Source organism: Molothrus ater, chromosome 1 (genome assembly GCF_012460135.2).
Source record: "Molothrus ater isolate BHLD 08-10-18 breed brown headed cowbird chromosome 1, BPBGC_Mater_1.1, whole genome shotgun sequence".
NCBI classification, from domain to species: Eukaryota; Metazoa; Chordata; class Aves; order Passeriformes; family Icteridae; genus Molothrus; species Molothrus ater.
Window position 1 is genome coordinate 119,754,432 of NC_050478.2, and position 19,050 is coordinate 119,773,481.

Below are 19,050 nucleotides of genomic sequence, written 5' to 3' on the forward strand. Positions count from 1 at the left end.
CTCAGCTTGGGGCTTGGAGAGGGGTAGACATTTCCTTTGTGTTCCTTCCCCATCTCCACATGAGAGAATGCTCAAGAAATTATGATGGGAACAGGAGGTTTCTTTCATAGTTCGTATGCCAAATTTGTCACCAGTTTACATGGTGTAACTTACTGAGGTCACCTGATTGAGCCCAGTTGGTTTAGCAGTGGATGCTGATGGGTTTTAACACTTAAATGGTTTGCAGGGTATTTTAATATTTCATTGATATATATTTACCTTCTCAGTAATAAGCTACACCATACAGAAATATTGATTCATCTGCAATGTTCATCTGCAGTGTTCATCTGCAGCATAACCCTGCTTTTGTTTTAATATGGAGAACAGTTGGTGTCAACTTGTAATAAAGCTTTGTTAATTTTCCAACAGAGCAGAAAAAATAACATGTGAACAAATGTTTCTCTGGATTAATACAACCTTATCATGACAAAAATCTCTTCTCAGCTTTCCACTGGAATGACCTGAGACAAGAATATATGTTAGTTCAGGAGGTTTAGAGGCAAGCTGCTCTTAAATCCTCCAGCAGGTTATTTTTCTTGAACTCATTCCATCTTCTCACTCATGAAATTCTTCTGGATACTTAGCTAATATCAAATAAAACCATGTTAACTGTGTTTTCATTTATACTTTTTCTTTCTCTCTTTCCTTACCTAAATGTGTAATTAAGGAGTTGAGTTAATTCATAAGTATTTATTCTTTTTCTCTCCAGTCTGAGTCATAGGAATTTTCCTAAGGCATAATTTTTACTTCTGGGACCTAACACTCTTTCCCAGATCACAGTTACCTTATGAGGTCTGGTGACTGATAGGCTGGATGTCTCCAGTGTACTGCTCAATCCATTATTTATAATCAGTATCAAATCCATAGCCAAATATGCATTTTCATCCTCTTAGAAAAATTACACAAACCACAATCTTTTTTTTAAATTTTCCCAATAGGATAAAACAAAAAAGAAAAGAACCAGCCTCCCAAAATGAGGACTATGAAGCACTGGGTTTAAAATTTCAGCTCTTAGATTGGATGACTCAGCAGTGAAACCCAGACATGGGTCTGTTTATTTTATGGGCATACATCTCCTACCATCTGCTCGACACTACCTGCCAGTTTGTGAACAGCAAAGGTCTGAAACTTGTAAAGATCCATGGCCTTCTGCCAGCTCCAATGAGCACTGACAGTGGGCAGAGCAGGAAAACGCATCGTGCTGCCCATGTTGGTGTGGCACACACGCACATGAGCTCACAGTGTGCTAGACAGGTACAGCGTTGCAGCTGCACCTTCCCTGTGCCCTCTTTTCATGAGTCTCAGCTTTAGAGATGCATAATATTGAGTTTCCTCTTGAGGAACTCTATCCCAAAACTACCCTGAGGAAATAATGTTTCATTTGGAGAAAATGCCTGAAGACTGTACAGTGAGATTTTAGTTAGATTAGGTCTCAGTGTATTTTACCGTGATCTGAGGTTTTACGGGTAGTCACTGGAGACATGTTGCTGAATCCAAACATCAGCTTTGTGGTAAATGTGCAAGATTCTTCTGGCTCTGATCCAAAAAGCATGTTTTGTAGCCTGTGCTCCTATTTCTCACGTATTTTTCACCCTCTAAAAACCTAGTATGAGAATTTAATTTTATTATTGATATTCATATTTATCAAATTATCATATCAGCATTCAGTCAAAAGAATATCTATTTGCCATACTGAAAGAACACTTGCCATCAATCAGCTCACAGATAATATTGTAAAGGAAATTAGAATGGGGCTTATTAGGTGTAGTCTGGTTTGGCTCGAGTATCTATGTTCTCATAAAATAAATATCACAGACCATACATTTGTATAGGTCAGCTTTATGACCAGCTGCAGAGTATGAATAAAAACACATACATTGGTAAGAGCTGGCCAGAAGTGTCAGATGGCTGGCCAGCCACTGACAGCCAGACCCTGAGCACCCACTAAAACCCAACTAAAATTATGCTATGGCATATTAACATCACTCATGGATTCTCCAGATTCCAGAACAACCTCCTGATACTTGCGGGAGTCAAAAAGCACTTGCTGGTCAACCTGTTTTATCAGAGCATTGATTCAAAGCTGTCTCTTCTTTGCCATCTCCCCATTGATACCATCTTTTCTTAGTAATAATTCAGTGGAGTATCTATGCACAGGCTTAACTGGAAGCACATGTGTTTGGGACCAGTTATATGCCTAAAACTAAGTGCATACTTCATGCACTTAGTGAACAGCCCTTGTAGCTATTCCTCACTTTAGACCCTGCGGAGTCATCCCTCACAGTTGACAGAACATGCCTGCAATTTAGTTGCTCAAGAATTCGTAGGAATTGCCAGAAATTATGATACCTCTAGTTAAAATACCACTCTGTTTATGAGTTGAAACCAAATATGAAGATAAGTTCCTTTATCTGTAAAAATAATCTTTCAAGGCATGGAATTTCATATTTCAGCCTAAATAGTTCACATTTCAGCCTAAATATTTAAGTTTTTATCAAACAAAGAGCAGCTCTTCCCAGATTTGACAATTCTTTAAATTCAAGCAATTCTTAATTGGACGTATGAAGTCTATTCTGGATAAAATCCAGAGATATTCCAGGAAGATTACTGGATTCACTGGTTTAATCTCTTTCAATGCACAACTGTGTTCAACATTTTCACTCTCATCTTACTGGTGTTCTCTAACAGAAAGACCTTTTTGGTAGAGTGGCACAGTTTTTAACAAAGCAAATTCTTCAAACCTCTATTAAAGTAACTCTCTGTACCAAAAACGTCTAGACAGAAAACACAGTTTATGCAAGAATTATTTTTAACACTTGCTGTAGTACTCCTTTGAGGTTATCTTTTTGCAGTTTCCATTTTAAAGTATCCAGTGAAATGGGATATAAGGTAAGTCCTCTGCAAGTTAAATGTATATGACATAATAGTAACAGATTATTATTGGTATTACTATTTTTAGCTAAAGGATTAAATTTATCCTTTTCATTAGCTCCTATTTGTTTGCACCTGATAGTGGATGTTTATTGGATAACAACAGAAGTCTCTTGATGTTGAGCTGCAGGCAAGTTAATAGATTTGGTAGAGAATGCTATGCAGGAGAAATATTTGCTGTCTTGACCTAGGTGCCTACATTTCTAGAGCTGAGAATGCAGTTCATGCATATTTTATAACTAGAGAACTGCTATAACTGTGACACTTAAAATCAATCTTGCCCATACAGCAAGAATGCAAAATTTTGTAGTCTGTAAAATTCCTGGGCAATTTTCTCTTTCTTTCTTTTCATAAGCTTGTGATGTAGCTCAGAATTGCTAATTTTTATATAGCTATTTCTGTTATCTAGTGATTAATTCCTTCATTCCTTTTTTCCTCCAATTCTGTCCCTGTGCCTTTCTCTGAAAATATTTCTAAAGCCTGTCATACATTTCTGCCAATCAGTTCTTGTAGGACAAACTTCTTCCCTATCTGTTGAACCACGACCATTGTGCTTTTTAGGAACACTTCTCAGGGGCTAAGGCTGTATGTAAATAACTGCCTTTGAATATATTCATGTTGTCAGACTCTGGAGCATGATCCAACAGAAAGTGGTTCACTTACGAGAGAGTGGTGCAAAACTTGGGATCTGCCATTACAGGCTGTACCTACTCAGCTCTAAAATGGAGGAGGAGATTTTTTTTCCCACAAAAATGCAGCAATTCCAAATTCCCTGAGTGAACCTGGCAAACCATCCCTGTTAAACAGCTGCACTCGTGTGCAATGCTGAAGTACTGCTGAGAAGAAACAACACACATTAGTATTTCCAGGGGCATTGAGGAGCCTTGGTCAGGACCAGGGTTCAGTTCTGCTCTATGGGAATGCGCAGAGGACATGACCTTAACCAGCAAACATTTCTCAGTATTCAGGTCCAGTTCAGCAGAAATGAACTGCTGCTGCTCTGTACTGCTTACCATAGACAACTAATTACAGGGCACTTTTCAATATGTTGTGTGACACAGCCTCTTCTAATGGCCCAGAGAAAGCAAAAGCAAAACAGCTCTGATTGCAGTAGCACAGCCCTGAACCAGACTCCTTTTCCAGCATTATCACATCAAGTCCCCTGGCACTCCCCCAGGTCTGGTTGCTGCTAATGAAGGAAAATGGTGCACACATATTCAGCCTGTGACGGTATTTCCATCTATACTCTTTTCAAATTTAGAGAGTACCTTTCAAAACAGGAAAAAAGGGAAATGAGATCTTGAGGACTTATTTAAATTCATGAAGTCTTCATTTTTCAGGCCTTATCTTAACATTCCCTGGGCTGAGCAATAATACTCAAAGTCAGTCATACATTACAAAAATGAAAAAGCACCTGTAAAAATATTGCTGCTATGTTATATTTCCGGTTGCATGTTTTTCGGGGTTTCATAACTTTGTGATAAAATCTGACAAGGTATTTAACACTGACATGTCTACTGCAAATACTAGGTGTTTACATTTCATAGAAACCTTTAGCTTGCCTACTGTTGGGATGCTTTTCATGACTTGTCTAATTCATTTCCCCTCTATATAAGGGAACAGCAACTGTCTCAAATCCATCACAGTCTATTAACTGCACAAAGATGATTGGAAGTCCTGCCTGAGTAGCTATTTACAGTGGAGCACATCACAATGATTCATTCTGAATGTATAGTTTTATGCCTTAATTATAATCATTAATGAAATAGACTAAATTTTAAGGCTGTGGCACAACTGATTAATACCAGGAAATTGAGACCCCAGGTAGTTATGAAGCCAATTGGTGTTGTCTTCCTTATGTAGCTGCAAGTCACAACTGGAGGCATGCCAGGTAGCAAGGCAAAGCAAAGCCACCAAGGACAAACCATCCCTTTTCACCAGCCCATGTTCTACCCTTTGTCTTTGAAAAGTCATTATGAGGACAAACCTCTATCTGCAGAAGAAAGTGCATCGTGCTAGTGCCATTATCCAAGGAAAAGCTCCTGCTGCAGCACTGTTGCCTTGCTTGCCTCAACACTGAGGAACAGGCACAGGTACTTACACGTTTAAACTTCAGATTTGGCAGAGATTAAAGAAGCCTGACTTCTGAAGGATAGGATAGGATAGGATAGGATAGGATAGGATAGGATAGGATAGGATAGGATAGGATAGGATAGGATAGGATAGGATAGGACAGGATAGGTATAATGGTTTAACCCCAGCCAGCAACTAAACCCACACAGCCACTCACTCTCTCCCTGCCAGTGGGATTGAAGAGAGAATTGGAAGAGCAAAAGCTGTAAAAGTCATGGGTTGGGATGAAGTTTGATAGGGAAAGGAAAAGCAGTGTACACAAGCAAAGCAAAAGGGAATTCATTCACCCCTTCCCAGGGACAGGCAGTTTTTCAGCCATCTCTGGGAAAGCAGAACTCTATCACATGTAACAATGACTTGGGAAGACAAAGGTAGTGACTCCAAATGTTCCCTTCTTCCCTAACTTTATATACTGAGTATGATGTCCTGTGGTCTGTAATATCCCTTTGGTGAGTTGGGGTTGCCTGTCCCAGCTGTGTCTCCTCCCAGCCCCCCAGCCACACCCAGGCTCCTCAGCAGCAGAAAAAGCAGAAAGGCCTTGGCTCTGTGGAAGCCCTGCTCAGCAATAACAAGACCATCTCTATATTATCAACCCTGTGTTCAGCACAAATCCAAAACAGCCCCATACCAGCCACTGTGAAGAAAATTAACTCTACCTCAGCCTAAATCAGCACAGAATAGGATAGAACAGAATTGTTTCTGTTGGAAGGGACCTACAACGATCATTGAGCCCTACTGCCTGGCCACTTCCATGGTGTGTCGTTAATAGTACTTTCCAAATGCCTTTTGAACATTGACTGGCTTGGGGCAACAACCCCATCCCCAGGAAGCCTGTACAGTGTTTGACCACTCTCTTGGTAAAGAAAGGCATCCTATTGTCCAATTTGAACCTCCCCTGGCGCAACTTTGAACCATTCCCATATGTCATATCACTGGATCCACATCACCCTCTCTGCTTTCCCTCCTCAGAGAGCTGTGAAGAGAAATTACATTGCCCCTCAGGCTGCCTCTTTCGAACAAGACAAATCCAAAGTCCTTAGCTGCTCAGTCCTTTGACACTTTTATCTCTCCTAAGCTCCTTTGCAATTTGCTGATGGGGGCAGGGAAGGCACTGGGAAGAGCTGGCAGCCAGCACACACAAACCCAGCTAAGGCTCCAAGTGCATATGCAGAACAAACCCTGCTTGGTTCAGGGTGGCTGTAAACTAGCAAAGCTCCTCCCAGTGGGCTAAGTTCCATCAGCTTTCAGGTGTGGGGTGTCAGGGCTCCACTGGTGTGGAAGCATTAAAGATCCTTTTTCACCTTTGCTTTCCTTCTGAGCCGAAATTGAGGAGGAATGTGAACTGAAGGCAAGGAGCTGAGGTGAGACGGAAATAGTGGCTGGAGGGTAAGTGATGAAATGAGATGAAAGAAGGAAAAGATGAGTCAATGACAAGGAAAAAGGCTGACACAGATGAAGTTTCACAACATGACTGAAACAATATAACAGCTTGTTGCAGCCAAATGTCAGGAGCTTGGTTTTTATCTCTACTATTGCTTTAGAGTTTTAATTCTGAGTTAGTTCTCTTTTCTCCTACCAAGGTGAGAATAAATCAGTGCAAGGGTCCCTAAATCAACAGGCAGCCAGAAGCAAGGACTATCCTATATTCCTATGGCAACAGTGAATTGTTAGATTGTCTTAGGTGTCCTGTGAAATATCATTGTAAGAAAAAAGATAAACATGGGGAAAATAAGAAAACATATACAAATTAAAATTTTATGAAGACATATTTAGCTTGTGTTAGCTAATGGGGTTATTTAATTGATGGAGAAATCGTGAGCCAGAAACCAAAATTAATAGTCCTGAACTTCAAAGAATAGTTTGGTATTCAAACTGGGAAAGAAGGTAGAAAACAGGGGACAGGGCAGTGCATTCAGTCAGAATCTTCCTTTATGTGCGTTAATGCATTTTATAGATCTAAAGATGAGCACAAGGACCATTATGACTTAACTGCATAAGGCATGCTCAGTGTCTGATTACACTGGCACGGGCAGGGATTCAGGAAAGTTAGACTGGAAATTCCATCTTAGAACTCCAAAGCATCTTTATAATGACACTTTTTTTAAAATAAAATTTTAAAAAGGAAAATAAAAGAGGAAATGAATCACATTTAATCCCTGTTTTAAATAGGGAACTATTATTGGCTTGTACTAGACACAGAGCGTGTTGTTTCAGTGTTAGTCATAATACTGTTAAAATGATCTAAAAGGTTATTGAAGCCACTCCTACAACCTCTCGCTATGATTAATGCAAGGAGACAAAGAGAATACTTATTCTACTTTAAAATGCTGCTTTTGAGACTTCTTAAAAGATAGTGCCATATGTTTATAAATGTAACACATACCCAATAAAGACAGGAAATATAGTGGTGCAGTCAACTCTTATCCTGTAACAATCATCTCTTGCTGCAGAAGAGAGCACATGCTATGGGAGAATAAAATCTGCAAAGCTTTACAGCTCTTGGACACCTTTTCTTGTAGAAAGTTACATTGTCACTTATAGATGTACCTTTACACTGAAAGTCTGGGCACAAATGTCATTTCTCTGCCAGTTACTGGACTTGTTCAAATTAAGGTCCTTTTACACATGGCTTACTGTTCTGAGATCAGAGTCCTGCCAATCCACAGGAGGATCTCAGCATGGAATCCATCTTTAATTCAGCCCACATGTTAGGCCAGAGAGTGCACTCGTGGTGCTGTGGTTCAGGCTCACATCAGCTCATTCCTCAGGTTATCAGGCCAGAAAATCTACCTGAGGCTCAGTTTTCTTTCTCCATTCTTCAGTCAGCATGACAGCATCCCCAAAACAGTCCAGAGCAGCCATTAGTTAATGGAGCTCACCGAAATGTGCATGCTCTGATATTAGTGTCCATTTCAAAATTTAGGTTGGCAACTCCATTAGAACCAGCATTCATCTCTCTTGTTATTATTAATGAGGCAAGAGAAGGCTACTTTTGCTATTCAGTCATGGGAACCAAAAACAGGACACAGTACAGAGAAACTTTACTGAAACTGCAGCTAAAAAGTTCCAGTTACCAATAGCATTACTGAGTTTTGCTCTTTGCAATATCCAACCAAGCTTAGTGCTTTGTATGCAAACTCTGTTCATTGTGGCTTAAGATGAAGAAGTGAACAAAACTCACTGAGTAATAGTAATTTATGGTTGCATTAAAATTATAAATAAACATACGTATTTCTAGTTCTACCTATTGTTATTCAGACTACTGCTGACTTAAAATCTTCACAGACTTCTTATTTTGTGTAGTGTATTGTGAGTGCCATGTATGGCAAGCTTTGGGTGTGGGCAAAGGAGCTCTGATCTCTTTTGTTTTTAAATAACATTTAGGTTTTTTACAACAGTATGATGTGGAAAGGAAATGAAAGTCCCAGTTGTTTTTTAATTTGAAATGTGAAGGTGATGGGATCCACTGGAAAAATCCACCTGGAATCTTCCATCTGGTTCAGTGATGTTGATAATTAAGTCAGGCAGATATTGTGCAGACAAACTGGGAAAAAAAAAACTGTTTCCTTTCATTCTCCCACACTTGCTCTGATATTCAGCACACACACAATGCTTTTTACAGGTACTCCTTCCAGAGCTTTTCCTCCCAAGTCTCATACAAATCTCATGACTTATAACTCCAAAGGAGTTTATCCAAGATAATTTCTTGTTTACTGTCCCTAAGGTTCTTCCCCTTGCTTGCACCTGCTGACTGTAGGGAATGGTTTATGTATTTTTCTGTAGATTACATCCACAATTTGTTCTTTTCTTTCCAAAACACTCTACAACTGAACCAATTCTTCCTCATCCATGGACTTGGGATTATTTTTATTTTTCCCTGAATCATGCTAGAAAAATCCAAGTCACAGAACAAAGTACTTTTTTTTTTTTTCAAAGAAGAAAAAGGGTGGGTGAAAACTGCCTTGCTACTACTCCTTGTCTTAGTAAATTAAGACTTTTAAGTTGCTCTTTTCAGGGATGTGTGTAGTCTAGATACTCTTGATTTACATATATATATATGTGTTTGTTTTCTGTTTGTTGTTTTGTTGGGGTTTTTTTGTCCTGGGTTGTATATTTTATGCAGATTTGAGGTGATTTCATTCAAGCTTATGTTTTCCTAGCGTGAGAAAGACCTTGTGGAGAATGTGACTTAATTTTTGCCCTAAAATATTTCCCTTCTCAGTTTGCTATTTAAGGGGCTGCTTAAATTTAAAAACAAATGTACCTGTCTCCTTCGACTGTCTACCTGAAAGCAACAGGGGTTTGGAAGGCTGCTGGGAAATCACCTTCATGTCTCTCTCTTGCAGAAGTGGCAGTGCACAGAGGATGCTTCTGGCAAACTCCGAATCCACAAGTGCAAGGTGTCGAGCGACATCCTGGCCATCAGAAAGAGAACGCGCAGCCTCCACTCCCGGGGCTACGGCGGCAAAGACAAGGACTGCCACTGTGGAGACACTGATTACCGGAACAGCAGGACCCAAAGGAAAAATCAAAGACAGTTCCTGAGAAACCCTAATGTGCAAAGTAAGTGTTACTTGATCCCTTGGACTCTGAGGCAGACAGCAGGGGGAAATGGCTAGCAGAGCATTTTCCTACCAGTGTGCTCTTGCTTTCACCTTCGTGTCTCATGAAGATGTCCAGAATTGGTAGTCAGGTTCTGCATAATTGCCTCTGTAATAAGTACCTATAGTGGGCCTAGAGCTGGAGAGGGAATTTACAAGGGCATTTAGTGATAGGACAAGGGGAAATCGCTTTGAAGTTGGACAGAGTAGGTTTGGGTTAAATATTAGGAAGAAAATCAGTACTGTGAGGGTTGTCCAGAGAAGGGGATGCCCCATCCCTGGATGTGTTCAAGGCCAGGTTGAGCAACCTGCTCTAGCGGCAAGTGTTCCTTCCCTCGGCAGGGGGGCTGGAACTGGCAATTCTTTTAGGTCCTTTCCAACGCAAACCATTCTGTGATTCCAACAGCAGCAAGAACAAGGATATTTATCCCTTGGATCAGGGTGAGGAGCAGCCTTTAGGCTGCGGTGCGGCGCTGGTGGCGGTGGTGCTCTGGTGCCACCTCTCGCACAGCTCACACACGACAGCCCCGCGGTGATTCGGGGCCGCTGCCCGCCGAGGTGGCCGCGACAAGCGTTTTATTGCACGGCTAAGGCTGGATGCACTCGCAGTTTGGCGATGCCCCGCACACATGTGCTCCCCGAGGCGCGGCGGGGCTGCTCTCGGACCCAAACTCTGCCCGGCTCTCGCTTCCCCTGTCCCTGCCCTGCGCCGCGGGATCCCCGCAGGGACACCAGCGAGATCACAGTGTCCTCTAGTGGAGCGAGGGCTGAAGGGAGTGTACGAGCGGGTTTTAGGACTGTAGCACTTGGGTTTCTTTCTGCTAATGATTTCTACAAAAGAAGCCTATTTGAAGAGGCCATTTTAAATGGAGCACGATTTTTCTTATCTCTGCCCAGCAATGCAAGTGAATTTCTGTAGCTGAAGCAATAGAAGCAGATTTTAGAATTTGTTGAAGAGCAGGCTGTGTTCTCCTGCTCTTCAGCAGGAGAGTGCAAGACTGGGAAATAAAATAAAGATGGGTCTTCAAAGCAAGATGTTAGTGAAGTTGTACGAGAAACAAAAGTTAGAAGGTGCTGCACAGATGTCTATGAACTAAGAAAATAATGTCAGTATCATTCCAAATATTTCCTGATTTAAACCCCCGCACACTGTGGATGTGAACAAGAATCCCTGGTATTCTTTGTACGTTCAACCACAATATTGTCTGTCTTAAGTTGTCTCATTGTTTGGCCTAAATACTGTCTTGATCTAATTTCTTCCATTTGTTTAGTATGACCAGAGGAACCTCACAGTGTATACAGAGCAGAGCTCTGCTGAAAAGTGTACATGCTACAGGCTGCCAGGGTGATTCTCAAACTTGGGAATGTTCCCTCAAGCGATATTTTTGTGGGGAGATACCTTCTGTGTACCTTGGAAAGAGGTGCTACCAAGTCACCAGCAAGGGCTGAAAGGGGGCTGTGACTGGAGCAAGTTACTTGGGGAGAGAAAGTAGGGGAAGGATGGAAAACATCTGAAAGAGGTGTCGGGAAAAGTTGTTTTGTTATGCTTTAATTCTTTACAACATTCTTACATCTCTTCCCTTCTCTGCCTCCTCCAAATCAGCCTTAACAGTCCTCTGAGTAGAGCAGAGAAAGATTCATAATGATGAAATATTTTGAAGGGAATTACTAATTCAGGCTTGTCTTCAGATGACATGTGCATGAGATGCCTTTATATTCCACCCTTTCAACCACTTGTGTACTAAGCAGTATCATCAGAGGCTGTCAAATGCAAAAAATTGTCGTGTCTGACCCTATGAATCTTTTACATAATTTTATTAAAGAGTAATATGGTTACAGACCAGAAAGATGCTTTGAAACTAGTTTTACTGTTGATGAAGATGAATGTCCTCATTGCCTTGACTGAGACTTTTTTCCATCTGACAGCAGGTGATTGCTGAAAAGGTTTAGACCAAGGTGGTTTGAATGAAAAGTTCAATGAGGCTCACTATCTTCTCCTTTAAAAGATTCTTGCAGGAAAGATTCAGCCTGTGTCTCTCAAAGACACTAACATAAAAACTTCACTAGAACTGATGCTGCCTGCCAAAGGCAGTACTTTCTTACAGCTGCTGTTTTCTGCTGGATAAATTATTGTTCGGTGACATGGGTGTGCTCAGCATAGATGCAACAAATGGAAATGCCCTACAACTGACTTTTTGCAAACTTAATTTTGTATGTCTAGAGCTCTGTGTGTGTGGCTTTGCAAGGCACCATTGCTAGATACAGCATGCTTTGGTGTGGTATTGACTGGTAGTTTTATCATCTTGGTTTGGATCAAGTGCATTTAGCAAAAGAAGCAAAAAGTGTAAGTAAAATCTTTCAGTCTGTGACCAAACAGAGGTTCTCTTGTACATGAAAGTAAAGACCTCTCAAAAGAGTTAATTGTCTTAGTTAATCTTACTCATATGCACAGTAACTAAAAGAGCTGTAACCCTACTAAGCTCAGAGCTTTGAAGGGGTAAAAGTGGCATAATTAATTTCACTGTAGCTCTGCAATGCAGCAATTCTTTGGTGATCTATGGCTTGCACACATAAATACAGATGACATATATTTTGAAGTATATGTACATATATACATATAGGTACATACAGATACTGATATCTGACAGATTCTTACCCTCCAAATTCTTACCTTTAAAAAGGAAAAGGTGTTAACCTTTTCAAAATTAATTTTTTATTCTAAAGTCTACATTAGTATGTCACATGCCAATTTACAGGTGTTAACCTTGTTTCACAGTACTGAATTATTTCATTTTCTAAAGTGGTTTCTAATCCTGTGTTCTCTGATTTTTTTAGTGTCTCTTTCTAGATATCTGATTTCAGAGATGCTGTTTTTTATTTGAAGATTTAGATGCTAACTGTGGCATAAGGTCAGACTAGCATGAAATGCATACCTCGAAGCAACCAAAATTTCATGCTACACATGAAGTGTGGGGCACAATGTATCAAAAAAACATGAAATAAGTTTCTGTAAAGTCACGGAAAAAATCAACTGTTTTTATTGAACCACATTCTTCTCTTTGGAATATGTTTTGTGTTCATGACACAGATCATGTATATACCTATATATACATATATATTTGACTGTGAATGTTTCTTCTGGTTCAGAATACAAACCTCGATTTGTTCACACTCGCCAAACCCGGTCCTTGTCAGTGGAATTTGAAGGTGAGGTATATGACATAAATCTGGAAGAAGAAGAACTGCAGGTGTTGAAGACCAGAAGTATCACCAAGCGTCACAATGCTGGAAATGAGGAGGAAGGAGAGGAAACTGCTCGTGCTGCTCGTGACACAATGGTTGCTGATGGCACTGATGCTTTGGGTCAACCCAGCTCTGTCAGAGTGACACACAAGTATGATTGCTTTCTCTGTACGGTATTTCTGTTTCTTAAAACCAAATCTTCATTTTCTAGCTGTACTCTTTCTCCCTCTGTACAATATTTAGGAACTTGAAACTGACATCATAGATTTTAGATTCACCCAAGTTGTATTTTTTAGGAAGTGGAATAATTTATATTTAGTATCTGTATTTTAATTGGAGACCTCTGGTTTAGGTTTTATTTCTAGGGAAGAGTAGGCATCTCCAGAGGGAAATTCATCCCTTGTATCAAAATATGCATTTTGTGATGGATTAATCACCCTGTTAAGCTGATGCTTCTGCTGTTTATTATAAAGTCTAGACTACAGTTTAGGATAGAGGCCTAAATCTGAGATGATTGATCCCATCCCATGAGGATAGACTAGATCAGCTACATCATGTTTCTTAATTTGCAGACATTAGCACTAGCTAAGTTACATTAGACCTGTTTATTCAAGATACACTAAATCTGAATGAAAAGGCAAACATCTCAAAATAATTTTTAATTTTAAAAATTTAATATTATTTCTTTCAAAATCCAGGAATATGCAGGGAAAAAAAACTTTGTTGAATCTCTTTTATTATATGTAAAATGTAAATAGAGTTTATCTCTTTTCTTGCTTTTTTTTAGGAGAACACAAAGGTTAGTTTTGAATAGTAGAAATTATCCTTTCTTACACTGAGAATTTCCAACCATAGAATTATTAAAGCTTTAAATAGTTTTCCAGAAAAAAATATGATTTCTCCATAAAGTGTTTTGACCTTTACAGAGCAGCATTGCTTTCAGAATTCTTTGAGTGAAGAAAAAAACCAGAATAGGATAATGTCAACAGAGATGAGCCTCTACCTCTTTTTTCTGTTATTCTTCGCAAAAATTAAAAGAAGAGTTCTGATGAAGGAGGACCCAAGAAAAGTTCTGCCTATAAAATTGTATTTCTCTAATTAGGAATTTCTGTTTGTCAGCATGGGGACTTTGAAAGCCCAGCCTGCACCACTCTGCTGGATTTTCTGTCTCAGTCCACTGCCTCGGTCTTTCTTGTGCTTTTTTTTTCCTCTTGGTAGAGCTGTTTTTTCAAACACAGTTGTGAATATTTTTGTCATTGTGCTGATTTTTAACCCAAGTGCTCTGTAGACTTTTTGTTTAATGACATGTTCGAACTCTTTCCTCTAACTTTGGTTCTTCTTGGTCTTTATTGATTATATTGATCTTCAGCCCTCTGACTGTATGTTCTCTTCTTGAGTGTTTTGCATGCTGGGAAGATGAGCCACATTCATGTGGCAAGGAGAACGTATTTCTCAGCAGCTGGTGGTTAAATAAACAATGGCACATATGATTAACAAGGGGCTTTAAATTCTGAGCAGATTTTTACTTCAGTTTCAATTTCATTTCTGATTGAATAAGAATTTATTGCATTTTTTGCTTAGCAGGCACAGACCATCTGTTGTGGTTGACAAGTTTTCCAGAGAAAACAGATAAAAGCAATTGTTACTATTAAGTCAACAGAGGAAGACCTTGTAGAGGTTCATTTTTATCTGTTTACTAACAATATAAAAAAAATTGTAAGGAATGTTGGAAGAAATAGAAAAAATGGGTGGGTAACTGGGAAACAAGTGACCTTCATTTTCCTATTTCTTAAACTCACATCTACAGATGTTTCATTCTTCCAAATGACACTATTCACTGTGAGAGGGAGCTGTACCAGTCTGCCAGAGCCTGGAAGGATCACAAGGCTTACATTGATAAGGAGGTAAGAGGTATTTTAAAATCTCAGGGAAGTCTTTACGCTGATAGCTTTTCAAAGAATAATTCTGAGTCAGAAATATCCTCTTTGCAGATTGAAGCTCTCCAAGACAAAATTAAGAATTTGAGGGAAGTTAGAGGACACCTAAAAAGAAGAAAACCAGATGAATGTGATTGTAGTAAACAGAGGTAAGAGAGGTGGTACTAAATACTGAATACTACTCTGATTTCTAAGGCTTATACATTTTCCAGGATCTTGAGATTGAAAATAAAAAAACAAAGCTTTATTGATATTTATAACCTTTGTAGGCCTCTTTTTGGTTAGATATGAGTAGAAGCTACTGTGAACCACAAGAAGATAAACTTTAACGGTTTAAGATTACATATGTTTGTATTCTACTAACATGTTTGAATCCAGCTGTAGTTCTGCTATAGCCTAGCATAGGATGACACAGATAGAACTTCCTTAAATTAAGTGAAATTTTTAAGTCTGTATAGTTCCTTAAGAAAATGTCAACCATGGTATATTTCTGTTTTGGTTTTGTGTTGAAAGCAGTTTAATTACTTAATAATTCCTAAATTTTTTCCCTGTAGCTATTACAACAAAGAGAAGGGGGTAAAGGCCCAAGACAAACTCAAGAGCCATCTTCATCCCTTCAAGTAAGGCTATTATTAACCTCTCACTCTCACAGTTGATTTTTTGGTGTCTGGATAAATGTAGTTTTGGGCATTTAGGGAGTTTTTTGGTTTGGGTTTTGTTGTGTTTTGTGTTTTAAGTGAAGGGAAGAAAAGGTCACATGTAGCAAGCCATCACAAGAAACATTCAGTAGTTTTGGGCCAACTTGTGAAAGTTTATGGATAATATTTCTTCAACCTATTGATAGAAAAAGGATGAAAATAGTATTATCAGAAACTGATCAATTTTTTTTTAAGAAGATCCAGTAAAACCTAAATGCAGCAGTGCATCCTTTCTCATGCTTGCTGAAGGGAGCACCTTATCTTAGCAGCTGGGGAAGCTGAGCTAGAAGGTCCTGTCCTCATCCTTTCACCTTTATAAAATCCAGAAAGAAGTAAAAACTGCTAGTGCTGTTGTCAACCAAACAGAGACTGTTCTTAGTCATCCATGCCCAACTTCCTCCCTGAACAGAGAAGCGGCACAGGAGGTGGATGGCAAACTGCAGCTGTTCAAAGAGAACCGGAGAAGGAAGAAGGAGCGCAAGGGAAAAAGGCGCCAGAAGAAGGGAGATGAGTGTAGCCTTCCTGGGCTGACATGTTTCACCCATGACAACAACCACTGGCAAACAGCACCATTCTGGAACTGTGAGTCTTGTGTCGAAATGCAGATGTGATCTAGGTTATCCTCTGCTGGTTTTCCACTTCATGCAATCAAAACATTATTCTGACCTTTAATGTTGTCAAAAACTTCAGCACATAAAAGGTCTACTTTAACATTTTTATTTCAAAGTATATAATAAACAGCATATAGTGAACAAAATGCAGATACTATCCCTTGTGATTCTTCCCATTATTCCACTTTTTATATGCTAAAATATTTTCAAAATCATAACTGCATAGCACTTGTGTATATGTACAAAATATTAGAGGCAAAGGATATTTTAAGTCTCTTTAAACTTCAGGGTATATAGATTACTATCCCACTGAGACATACTTAAACTTTTCTCAGGATTCAGCATTAAAAACCAGTATTTTTTCTCACTTGTGATAATGGAGAAAGAAAAGTGACTGAAAACTTTATTTGCAGAAATTTCAAGATCAGGTGGTGATTAAGTTACAACATATTTGACCCCAAGCTGAAAATTTGCTAAGAACAACTTTTCATTTGGAGAAAGAAATTGTCTCCTAGTGATAATCTGATTGTACTAGGACTTCTGCTACTATGTACTTTACATTTAAAAATATTCCTAAAGTAGTCATATGCATGATTTTGTTTTAAATACAACAATTACATTAGTTAATTTCTTTTTAACTGTGGAACAACAAAAAGTTATGAAAAGGGTTCTCATATGTGAATATTCTCATATTCACAATCTAAAGAGGGGTTACTGTATTATAATACTATTACTGTTTTTATTAAGTCTGTTCACAGCTAGTCACAGTACCCAAATCTAAATAAATCAAAATAAAAACCTAAGGCAAATCTAGTACTTTATTACTGTGATTTAAGGTACTAGTAGAAGAAACAAGCATATTATTTTGACTGGAAATTAATAACTTGTTTGTATAATTACAGTGGGCTCTTTCTGTGCTTGCACAAGCTCCAACAACAACACTTACTGGTGTTTGAGAACAGTTAATGACACCCACAATTTTCTGTTTTGTGAGTTTGCAACCGGCTTCTTGGAGTATTTTGATATGAACACTGATCCCTATCAGGTAAACCCCTTTCCCTGTTACAAAATGTCATTCACCAGACTCCTCCAGGGTTTCCTTAATTTTTGTTAACAAGAATAATTTCCCTCTTTCTTCTCTTTCTCAGCTGACCAATACAGTTCACACAGTGGAAAGAGGCATTTTGAATCAATTACACGTCCAGCTGATGGAACTGAGAAGTTGTCAAGGTTACAAGCAGTGCAATCCAAGGCCAAAGGGACTTGAAACAGGTACAAGATAAATAGCAGCATTTATTTCCATTCTATTAACATTGTTTTCATCTACTTAAGTTCTAATTGTATCCATGAAGTGTCACTCTCCTAAGTGTTGCTCTGAACAATTTGGAATTATCCATATACACCAGTGGTGCACATCTGCATGACCAGGAGGCTTCTTTGCAAGTCTGCACAGGTTATTCTTGACAGATATTGATGGCAAAACCCATCACTTGACAGAAATGCTGCAGAAGGGATATCATTATTGGAGCTAATCAATAACAGCTGCATGCAGATCTTCACAGCCATAACTCTTTTCTCTCTTGCAGGGTTTATTTCATTAGTTTTTGCCTCCCAGTATCAGGTGAGGCATTAAATCCTGTGTTTATTTCAAATGCTGTTTGCCTATGTCAACAACTTCAGGTTCCTTACCACAACTGAGACGTAACGTTGCAAACTTCTAATCACCAGTAACCTCCTTCATTTTTGAAGAAAGCAGCATTTCTTTACAAGAGTCTCTGAGTAAAACAAAGCTATTTTTACTTCAAGTCTCTGGAATTCATTGCACTTAACTTTGGTTGATTGAACATTGTGATTTATTATTTTTTCACAGGAATGCTCCATTCTACATAATTTGTGGTATTGCCTCTTTGTATCCCTTTCTACATCTACCAATGTTTCTCTTTTTTCTAATTGTTTTGGGGTTTTATTATTTTTGAGAACCTGTGGGTTTTCAGTTCTTTTGTGTAAAACTTCCAGGAAATCTTTGTTGGACTGCAGCTCTGTCTTTATTTAACACAGTACATTTCTTTTTAGGAATTAGATGCTGTGCATGGAAAACTACATTTTGAATGGTTTTACAAGTTCTAAACACTAACAAAAGTTACTCTTGTATTTTCCTATATCAGGAAATAAAGATGGAGGAAGCTATGATCCACACAGGTATCCACACTTTTTTATTCTCCTCAGCAGCTTCTTTCCAAATAATTGCATGACTCCAGTCCATTTCAACTAATGTCTGTATCCTGCCATCTTGCACACAGCGTAGCTTTCGATGCATGCATTTTCTAACTACCCTACACTGAACTTGGCCATTGTTTTTTATATCTACCCTTCTGCATTTAACGTAGCTCATTGTCATAGCAAGACTTCATACAGCTCATATTTCATGCCTGTACTCCTTAGATGTTTGCCCAAGGAAAATTACACAGGAAGAATCACCTCTTTTGGGTTGCTCTTGTGTTATTGTGTTGATTTTGGATGGGTTGGAGGTGTTTTTCTGGTTTTATTTAGTAGGTCTTCACAGCTGCTTTTTAAATGTAAACTAAGTATGCTTAAAAGGCTTTCTGAAGTACAAAGGACCTAGTCAAACCTATGGAAGCAAAGCAAAATCTTCTCACTGGCTTTCAGAAATGTTGGCAGATACCACTTTAAGCAAAAGCAGTGCTCAATATGAGCAGCCTGTGCTCTGAAGCCAGCAGCAGAGTGTTGAATTTAAGTGTGGCAGAAAGATGAAGCTCCTTTGGGCTGGGACCAGATCAGACTAGCATGAAATAAAATTTCCTTAAACTGTTGTATTATTTGAACAGAGGAAAGGCAC

At 39.0% G+C, this 19,050-nt stretch overlaps 1 protein-coding gene across 14 annotated transcripts in view; it reads left to right on the forward strand.

The window, feature by feature from the left end:
• The window catches only part of SULF1 (sulfatase 1), a 185,259-nt gene that overhangs the window by 159,251 nt on the left and 6,958 nt on the right, over positions 1–19,050 (forward strand). For 12 of the 14 annotated variants that reach the window (XM_054515574.1, XM_054515557.1, XM_036406703.2 and 9 more), the window contains 9 exons: positions 9,450–9,666; positions 12,852–13,098; positions 14,755–14,851; positions 14,939–15,033; positions 15,439–15,504; positions 15,992–16,164; positions 17,096–17,238; positions 17,342–17,465; positions 18,359–18,556. In XM_054515574.1, the coding sequence (XP_054371549.1) occupies positions 9,450–9,666; positions 12,852–13,098; positions 14,755–14,851; positions 14,939–15,033; positions 15,439–15,504; positions 15,992–16,164; positions 17,096–17,238; positions 17,342–17,465; positions 18,359–18,465 (1,269 nt within the window). In that variant the 3' untranslated portion in view covers positions 18,466–18,556. Of the gene's footprint in view, positions 1–9,449; positions 9,667–12,851; positions 13,099–14,754; positions 14,852–14,938; positions 15,034–15,438; positions 15,505–15,991; positions 16,165–17,095; positions 17,239–17,341; positions 17,466–18,358; positions 18,557–19,050 lie in introns of those variants that run through there. The other 2 variants (XM_036406702.2, XM_054515586.1) reach the window with 2 other exon arrangements.